The sequence below is a fragment of the Photinus pyralis genome, unplaced genomic scaffold (genome assembly GCF_008802855.1).
Source record: "Photinus pyralis isolate 1611_PpyrPB1 unplaced genomic scaffold, Ppyr1.3 Ppyr1.4_LG1, whole genome shotgun sequence".
Lineage (NCBI taxonomy): Eukaryota > Metazoa > Arthropoda > Insecta > Coleoptera > Lampyridae > Photinus > Photinus pyralis.
In genome coordinates this window covers 42,225,152-42,235,886 of record NW_022170249.1, presented here as the reverse complement: position 1 = coordinate 42,235,886, position 10,735 = coordinate 42,225,152, and the positions used below count along the sequence as shown (strand labels likewise).

General features: G+C 36.7%; 1 protein-coding gene across 1 annotated transcript; it reads right to left on the bottom strand.

Moving 5' to 3' along the window:
• Positions 1-438: 438 nt before the first annotated feature.
• On the bottom strand, positions 439-2,257 carry LOC116159539 (mast cell tryptase-like). Its single transcript, XM_031472536.1, has 5 exons — positions 1,966-2,257; positions 1,412-1,641; positions 1,137-1,361; positions 884-1,091; positions 439-837 (listed from the first exon to the last, which is right to left on the bottom strand). The coding sequence occupies exons 1-5, from the start codon at positions 2,242-2,244 to the stop codon at positions 670-672; spliced, it is 1,110 nt and encodes a 369-aa protein (XP_031328396.1). The 5' UTR covers positions 2,245-2,257; the 3' UTR covers positions 439-669.
• Positions 2,258-10,735: the final 8,478 nt, after the last annotated feature.

Here is a 10,735-nt window from a genome sequence, read left to right as displayed (position 1 = left end):
TATTGTTTTAACTTAATCAATCCATATCCTTAGATCTAGCATTTCAATGAATTTTCATAGGAGGAAAGCTTCTCTAAGGATTTTGTACGGGGTCTTTAATTAAGCGTACAGTTGTTTGGCTTAAACTAACAAAACCATTCAGTTTTCCATTTAGACTTTTAGAGCAAGTACCTATACAATCTTATTTTTATTATATTTTCGTAATGCAATCTCAACCCTCAGTTGGACGAAATTAGCTAAGTTTTCAATACTCTGCAAACTAAAGCAGAAGTGGACGACGTGCGTTTAGAATTTGTCAAATCCTCGGTCAAATCCTCGTACTTGTAACATAAAATACCTTTTATTATTTTCACATAGAATTTCCGTAAAACATTCCCTTAAACCAGGAATTCCTTTCATGTCAATTTTTAATCTCTTGTGACGAAAATAACGCCCATATTAAACTTTTAGATCCGTTATATTCTGAGCATACAAAAACTATTATAAGGTTCCCATAAAAACTAATTAAATCATTTTTACAACGTCTGGCGTTCCAGATTAAACGAGCTAAAAAAGTTCTCTACGCAGTGTAATTTTTAATTGAGTTTCCTTTATTACGGATTCATGGAATTTTTTTGTACCGTGCATTCATTATGCGCAACGCGCTTTATCCCAACTGTATTAGTTCATTTATCCAGTTAGCAGAGCCATTGCGCTCGAGATCCAGTTAACGTAATTCGTCACGTTGGCGTACACTCCGTAAATTCCGGGCACACCGCAGCCTTTCCCCCAGAGCACCAATCCGGCAACGTAGAATCTTCCGTTAACCTCGCAAGTTAAAGGCGCTCCACCGTCGTTCTGAAAATAGACATTGCAGCTGGTGTACTTGTTTTGGTCCAATTACCATGCAAGCGTCTCTAGAGCCCTGACCTCCAGCGCATAGTTCTCCGACGGGGTCCAAATATCGTTTTGCATTCGCTCCTAGTACAGATTCACTGCTCATTGATGCATAGCACATGTTGTAGTTTACGATGGGAACTTGGACTTGTCTCTTCTCTTGGAGCGTGTTGGTTATGACGTAACCAGATTGTCCCCAGCCAGCTACCCAGCATCTGTAGACGAATTTGTACATACTGTTGTAAGAAAGTACTCCTTACGCTTGTCCTTCAAATACTTGATGTTGCGAAGGAAGGCAGACGGAATTTACTAGCATTTGAGGTAGAGGGGTTATGGCAGCGCTCAATCTCAGAATCGCTATGTCATTAAACAGAGTTGTTGGGTTAAAGTTGGGATGGAGCAAAATTCTGTGCACGGCATGGCGTACAGTCAACTGTTGCGGATTGTGTACTCCCAAATAAACTCCGACCATTTCTGGAGACGCTCTAGAATTAGAGTGGAAGTAAAACTCGATCCCTAAAATGAAATTATTTACCCGTTCAAATACACTTTATGAGCTGCCGTCAGAATGTGATATTCGTTGATTAAAACCCCGCTTCCCGCGTATCCTGTTTGGTTAACCAAGTAAACCTGCCAGGGAAATGCTCCGGGTGAGGCTAATCCATCCACATTCGAAAGATTGGTCGCGAAACGTAACCCACATTGGCTTGCTCCCGTAGGTGTAGCACAAAGAGTCTGCCCTCGAGGACACGGATTCGTACTACCCTAGAATGTATTAAGAACGTGCAATTTTAATTGCGTAAATATTAAATGAAACGACCAATGTGTATTTAAGAGCCCGGATAATGAAAAGTTAAAAATGTACAGGTATATCATATTAAAGATTTCTCTTAATTAATTTCGTTGCTCGTTGAGAGTATAGGTTCGTTTTTGGTATCCTCTTTTATAATTTTACTTTGTTGTTTGGTCCCTTTGAAGTTATTTGTGTTTTGAAGGCGTTGTTGCTCTCTAATTAACGAATTTTTTATACAGTACCTAGGTAGTTGTTACCGATGCCTTGTAATCACATTAAAATATCTAGTCTCTTACCGGTGTTATAATCCTGATGTCAATTTCATTACTATTTGACGCAGTTGTGCAAGATCCAATGGGCGCACAAACGTATCCTCCTGGAAGGTTTTCTGCGGCCGCACTCGATGAAACAGTCGGCCAGGGAAACGCGACAGTTTTGGTATCATCGCTCCCTAGAATCGTTTCCAAACCATTGTATCCATTACTTTCCAAGCCCCTGCGCGCCGGCTCCGCATCGGCCCGATTACAATAGACCGTTACCCACAAATAAATCACACCGCATATCCTCCTCATCATTTCTCTCGCAATTTAAAAATCGAACTAACATTTTCAACGAGCGAATTACTTTTAAATGGTTTAGTGTGTCATAACCCTCGCGCAGGAAATTTATTATATTCCATAATTTGTACAAGGCTGCTGATGAAATATTTTTTTATGATTCAAATTTAGTGAACCGAATGGATTACATTAAAATGAGCAAAAGCGTTTAGTAAAACAACATTTTAATGTGTGTGCAATTCGTGTAATAACAGTCATTTGAAGCTTTTTTTCGCGTATGTTTGCCCATTTATCGAATTTTGTAAACCGCTTTTCGATTTTACCTTTTTTAATTGGACAAAATCTGGCGTTCGTTTATATTTACTATAGCGATTATTTGCAGTTGGTTTAGTAGTAAGGACGTATAGATTATGCAGTTTTTGTACAATGTAGATTGTGAAAATGTTCGCATTGAGTAAGTAGGTAATGCCATTTAACGTGATTTTCATGAAACTTTGAAAAAATATCGGAAATACTAATTTTCAAAAAAAGTATATATGTCATTTATATTGCATATCAATTACATTGGACGCCATTGATAATTATTGTAAGTATTTAAAATGGAATCGAAAAATAAACTATTTTTCTTAGGGAATTGGCTAGCGATTAACCAGGCAAAGTTTTGCACTTTTGTTCATTAAAATCCTATATGGCATGCATTTAACAAAAGAAAGTTGATTTTCATTTGTTACTAACCGCCATCTTGCTTTTCATTTGGACATCATTTTTGAGTCCTATCGAATTGAGCACCTTAAATTTTTCATTGTTTGATAATTATGAAGACATTTAATTTTTTGTAAATCTGCGCCTGTTAGTCCGTCGATGCAATTGTAACGGCTGCTGATAAAACTTCAAAATTACATGGTGCCATCAGTGGCGTATTTACGAAATAGGTACAGGGGGGCCGTAAAGAAAGAAAACCAATTTTTTACAAAAAATTTGGAGTGTATGTGCATATGCATTGTGCATGTATAAATATAGTGGGTATAATAAACACAGAAGGTCCATTTTCAAAATAGTTTCCAATTTTATTGTTTTATCGCGCGCTGGTGTGTAGTTGGCCTGTTCATTCGCTACGGTTCGAGTATTAATTACACTACTACAACACATTTGTACATTTGTCTCAAACGGCGGTGGCCTATTCTACGTTCATATTTGTTTTCTTGCCATAGTCAATGTCATTAGAATGCCGACATAGCGCGCGATGGGCACAGGGGGGGGCACACGACACCCTTATCTGGAATACAGTGTATAAATCCTAGAGTATGCAGGTGCACTCATCGAAATCGTCTCCCGATGCGTAGGGATCTTTGCGACCTACCTGTTTAGATGTCCCATTATTTGATGATTTTTTAACCATGGCTATCCAGCGATTTGTGATCTGAATGACTGTCTAACAACAACAATACTTTGGAGTCTTTAGATGCTCCAAGAAATTCTTGGAAGTGTTTTAACCATAAGACGAAGGACTTTGAGGTCATCCAACCCCTCTCATTGAACAAACCCAATGTTCCTTGGGGTGTCGCATAATTCACTATTTTATATTTTTGCGGGGAAAAATTAGAGCAGGTGGTACAAAATTAGTCACTGAGTTCATGCAGCACTCAAGCGATGTAAAGATCTATTTTTATTTCAGCGTATGAAGTAGTAATACACAACGCAAGGGTTTACACTTGTAAAACAATGCTTATTGCGCAAGTTTTCACAACACTTTATTTTCACTCTGTATCACAGAAATTACGAGGGAAATTATTATCTTGGTCTTTGGATCACGTGCTTGACGAATTTTCAATGGCGGTTAGATTTTTTAAAAAAATAGTCCAATCCAAGATTAAGTGTTAAAACCCAACCCTTTTGACTGATTATAACTATTGGCCCCTGCATGAGGTAAAAAAATAAGGTCTGCATTCTGGTGCTAGAGGACCATAGTGTGTAAATTGTTGTATAGGTGCGAATTGCTTGAGTGTCAATTGTTTGAATAGGAGTTGAACGGATGTGAATATATTTTTGAGATTTGTCCACAATTTCTTTTGTAAAAAAGGCATTTATATAATAAAATTAAATATGTTGCAATTAATGTGATTGTAAATTAACTCGAATTTATTTCTGTTTCAGGTGAGTAAAAGCTTAATTCGTCTTTTTCACGAGAGTACTTACGAGGGTAAGTAATTAACGTATTAAATTCTCAAGCGCGACAACCTTTCATATCGAAAGTCTAGTAAAGTTAGTAAAATGTCCGTAACCAACTCGCCGAAAAACCTCCGTCGCATATGGTAATGGCGATGACAAAAAGCGTGTGTAACTTGGAAAATGTTTTGTAGGTACCTTGTACGTATTTAATTTTCCCCAACAACACGAACATATTTCATGATCGAATCCCTTTTTAATTTGCGCCGGCTATTGTTTACCGACCGTTGTGCGTCATAACTTTCATTGCTAGCTCTTTTAATGGGGTTTTGTAAATAGAAATATTTGATTCTGAATATGATTAATGGATTCGAGTTACAGTTATCATTACTTTTATTTTTAGCTGTAATACTGAGCAACGGGGATCATTTTTATGTACTAATGAGTTTATTTTCTGTTTCGACTCGTATCTCAGGTCATTTGCTGATGGCAATTTAAACAGCTTATTTGTTGTTTGCCTCGTTATTTCAGTATTTGCTAGTACCTACTGCATATTCATGCACATTTACTATTTACGTTTAAACCAAGTGGAAACGACGCTAGCATGAAATAAGTAAACGTCGTTTGTCATTTTCCAAAATGGGAGATAACTACATACAACGTGTGTAGTTTATTTTAGAATGGAACTCTTGCGTTAATTAGTATTTGTCATACAATAGCTTTATTTTCTAGGTAGTCGCTTTCGCGATTAATTAAATGATCTATACCAAGTTTTATGCGATGTTAGTAGTCTCTTGAAAAAGAAAGCTAAAATATGTCTTTGCGAGGAGGATAAAATTCCACAGTTCATTTACAAATCGGCGAAGTCTGATCAAATTCGAACAGATAGGTACTTTTTCCCAAACAAGTGCGCTTATTTCGTAGATTCGTGCATATCAGACGATTCTTTTTGAAATCGGCGCATTCACATTCAAAATAATGCTTGATCTCACAAGTGATTTTTCCATCTGGAATAACAGTCGCAGACTGCTAAATCCGGACTATACAGGCTGATTCAAATTCGAGCGCCACCATACGGATCTCAGAATCTGTACCTGTACGTAGCTTAAATTTGGCAAAGTTGCATATTTTGATGCTTAACAAAGTGCAGATATTCCGAAAAAACGAAATTTTATTTTTTACCGAAATTATTTAAAATATTTCAAAATAAATCACGCATTATTATGGTCACCTTTTTCTCTCTACAAGATGCTAGTTTTAAATTTTAAGTCCGACGTTTCGTCACCATTTTTTTTAAATATTGTTAAAATATCTTCTTTTTTGCCTGACAAACTTTGTCTTGGGTAGTGTAAAAATATTGTATTGTAAGCATCCAAAGATTCCTGTGGCAAATTTGGTGTCCTGTGGTGAAGAGCATGGGCATAGCTTTAATAATAATGCTCTTTATTTTGCAAACAATAATAAATAAACATTACACTGTATAGCAAAAGGTGTCAAAGAAAATTTAAGCAGGTTAAAAGCAAAATTCTTCCAATGTATACGGTTCTATGTTTAGTATTAAGTCTTTCAGTGCGCGCTTAAATTGATTCAAGTTCATGCCATGAAAAGATAGAGGGAGTTTGTTATGTAATTTAATACAAACGTATTGACAGCCTTTCTCTGTTGCCGTTAGTCTGTGTGGTGGATAATTATATAAAACTCCGTTACAACGTGTTTCGTGATTGTGACCTATCTTGAATTTTGCAAACATGCTTCTGTTCTTGTACATAAAGGTACACGCTTCGTATATGTATAATCCTACTAATGTAAATATTTGATGCCTTTTAAACACACCCCTACACGATTCATTATGCCTCATATTGTAAAGTAACCTGATCGCCCATTTCTGTATTTTGAAGATTCTTCTATGTTCCAGACTCTGACCCCAAAATGTTATCCCGAATTTTAGCCTGCCTTCAAAGTTAGCATAATATATCATCTTCAGTGTGCTGACATTTAGGTACTGGTTCATTACCCTCATCGAGTACACCACCGAATTAAGTTTTGAACTTAACTGTTGGATATGCTTAGTCCATTTCAGATTATCTTGGAAGGTGATCCCTAAGAACTTGGTATGATTTGAAAGTGGTAGATAATCGTTACCGACAATAATGCTGTCCGGCATTACCATGTCCGCATATGACTGACCCAGTTTGAAAAGAACACACTTTGTTTTATTCTTATTTAGTAATAGTTTATTATTGCCATATTTAGCCATACGCATACCAAAGACGACGATAGTCTTTGCGCATACCTAATTCGCAATGCCAAGCTATAGCCATACCCAGGAGCACGTTTGCTATAGTTGTTTACACATTTTTTATTATACAAGATGATAAGGGGATGTTTTAACCATCGAGTAAAATAGTTAGTTTCCCTTTATGGTCGTTGTTCCTTTCAAAAATCATCTCAGAGTTTAGACAACTTAAATAGCCACTCTTAAGAAATAATATTGAAATTTTCTTGCCCATTTTTTGCATTCCGCTGTTTAATCTTGAAATTTTTGTTATTAACAATATAGAATTGCATAACAGCTTTAATTTAAACTAGGGCAACCATTATTGTTACCGGAATTCGAAAGTATTGTTTTCCAAAATTACGTCTTCAATTATTTATCATCCTGTATAGACTTAATTTTCGTTTTTCTTATAATCGTATGTCCTAACTTCGTTTTCTAGGTACAGGGTGTAAAAGTTTTTTTTAACAAATCTGTTTGTTATCAATTATTTAAAAACCTTTCAGCCGATTTAAATCAAATTTGGCTAGCTTATTTGTCGTCATAAAGGTGGGAATAAAATAAATGAAAAGTCTTTTAAAAAAACTTTTACACCCTGTATCTAGAAAACGAGGCGAGTTAGGATTTACGATTATATGAAAAAATTTCTTATTTTTGGCTGGTAACTACGCCCTTAAAATCTTTGCACTCAATTTTGAATCACCCTGTATATCACTGAGCCACAAGCAGCTTTTGAAAGTCTGGACTTGTGCACTGGTGCATTGTCGTAGAGCAACAAGACACCTTATGTTAGTTTTCCGCGTCTCTTCACGTTAATAGCATCTCGAAGGCGATGCATCACGTTTGCATAATACTCTCCTGTTATACCGTACTACCTTTATTCATATAATCAATCAACAAAATTCTCCGAGAGTCCCAAAAAATGGTTGCCATTATTTTTCCTGCAGAAGGGAGTGACTTTAAATTTCTTGAGACGACTGGAATCCTTAACATGCCATTGCATCGACTCTTGTTACGATTCAGGATCATAATGATGAATCCAGGTTTCATCTTCAGTCGGGTGATAATTAAATCTGGTTCATCTCCACAGTGCCCCAAGCATTGTTCACAGGTGTCTATCCGGAATGGCGAAATCGTTTGCGAAAGCGATCTTGCACTAACCTTTGTCATCCCAAGGTACTCGTGTAAAATTCTGAAACTCCTAGTGAAGCTGCTATTTGTCGCTTCTTTAGTTTTGCATCCTCTAGTACCAAACACTTGGTTTTTTTAACAAGATCTGAAGTGATCACGTCAGTAGGGCGTCCTAGACGGAGATCATCATCCCCTCGTATGTTTTCTATTATAGTAAATTTGACCGAAAAACTAAAACAGCGAACCAACAAAACACAATTTAAAATAGGAAAAACGGGAAGGCTTAGATTATACCTATCTGATACAATTTCATAGAATATAAAATATCGTTGATTTCTCCAGTACGGCGCCGTCTTCGGGATGACTGAGGGAGTCTGCAGATTTATACAAATACTCGTGAATTGGAAAGCGGTTCAGGTGGCATTTTCAGTAATTTCCTTTCATTGCTTAAGTAGATAGACATTTTTTGTTTCAAGTTCACATTGCATAGCACGTAACTTTGCGTTACCGGCTTGTGAGGGGGATATAATTAAATTACATCCATCTCGGTATCCAGTTGCCTTCATTTTAGGGTGGGAACATTTCCACCTCACTCAATATTACTCTTAGGAAATATCATATATCACCTGATATTAGTCTACCAATCTATCGTATGATTTCGGATCATATTTCTATTAATATTAACTTTACACGTCTGTCGTCAACACAAACACTAACTTTGACGATTGAAGTGAACGGTCGTGCTAAGTTTTACCTGTGCCTAAAGATCCTGATTATTTAATTATTTTTACTGTCTACTATACTACAAAACTGTGAGTACGCTTATCTGTCAATTGTGAGAGTCAGGCGACAAGATTAGCCATATCGCTATCGGCGATATCGTTAATTAAAACATGTATGAAAAAGAATATTCAAACCGTAACGCACTATACAATTCAGTTTAACCTCAATGGACGATATAAACGTAGTAGAAGACTGTTCTGACTACAGGCAGTCTGAAAAACAACCAATGACGCAAGATCAGACAACGTACAACACAAGTGCAGCCCAATAAACCAACTTTTGCAAATATTACAAAAACAGATGTCTCCCCTACGAAAGAACAAGCAGTTATACTAAATGTAACGGACCAAATAAAAACTATAGAATGCATTTCAAGCGTGGCTCAAATTGTGGGAGGTAGGAACATACTATTTCCTTCAAAGATATCGAATAATCGAGTGTGTTTATATTTGAAAACAAAAGAAATGGCAAATAGCCTATGTACACAAAATCAGATCCGAGTACAAAATCAACAAATACCAATCCGTAAACTTATCACCCCAACAAAAAGACTCATCCTCTCCAATGTAGCACCTCATATACCCCATATTACTATCGAGACCGCTTTAAGAAGAAGCAATCTTAGACTTTCCTCCTCGGTATCCTTTTTAAGATTTGGAGCAAAAGACGCAGACTTGTACCACGTCACACGTTTCCGTAGACAAGTTTTTGTAATGCTAGATGATAATACAGAAATCCCTGAGTCCATAACTATAAGCTCAGATAATGATACCTACCGTATATTCATATCAGGAGACGAAATCAGATGCTTTAATTGCAGAGAAATTGGACATACAGCCAACAACTGCAAAAAAAATGCTCCAAACGAGCAAACAGAGCATACAAATCATTCCTGTGACATCCTAGTTACTAATGACACTTCACCAGGAATAGCACATAATCAAACAATTGCACAAGTCCATAACGAACCGCTCTACAGTCAAACAGAAGCTGCCCCTACTAGACAAACAATAACCAATAAAAGACCTGCTCCAACAACCCCAGACGCCCATCCAAACCAATCTACCACTCAATGTGAACCATCCTTCAACCAACCAGACGCTATAAAAAAACACACACAAACAGCACCAGAAAAAACTCTGAAACTACCCAGCCAATCCACCAAAAAACAACGCACGAACAGCCAAATGACAATACACAAACACCTAGAACCAATAAAGGAACAAATTGAATCTAATTCGCAGAAGTACATACTAAAATACGACGATTTTGCGAATCTACTTGAAATGGTGAAACATACAAAGGAACCACTGGAAACTGTAAACAACTTCACTAAAAACTACTGTGGACTGAAAAATATGTTGTACTCTCTATACCTAAATTTACAAAATAGAACCATCAAAACCAGATTTACAAAACTTATAAAATTACTAAATGAAGTAACTGCAAACGATTATGCCAGCGACCAAAGTACCACTAGCCAGATATCCAACTCTGCTTCCACATCGGACCTCCAACTCCCTCAATAAAATTCAATCCATCAATAAGTACAATACTGCTGCAGTGGAACAGCAATGGATTTTTCTCAAAATATGAAGAAATTAAACAACTAATAGCCTTACATAAACCGACTGTAATATGCATTCAGGAAAGTCACCTATCTCCAATAAAAACTGCCGAAGTTAAACACTACACGTGTTACAGAAAAGACTATCTTGATGGACAACAATCGTGTGGGGGCGTCATCTCACTTATCCAGAACAATTTTTACTCAGAACAAGTCCCCACCAAAACTCAACTACAAGTAGTAGTAAATAAAACTAAAATAACTCCAGGTCAGTTAATAACAATTTGCAACATCTACATACCGCCCAACCATGATCTCAAATACTGCGAAATAGACGACCTGATCAAACAACTTCCAAAACCTTTTATTATCATGGGAGATTTCAATGTCCATAATCCCCTGTGGGGCTCAAGTAATTAGAATAAAAAGGGAGTAGTAATAGAAGAAATCCTCTGTAAAAACCCTAATGTAACAATGATAAATAACGGCAGTCCTACCCATATCAACTTATCTAACGGAAAAACATCAGCTATTGATATTACCTTAGTAAACCCATCATTATTAGGTGTCCTGGAATGGAAACCCTA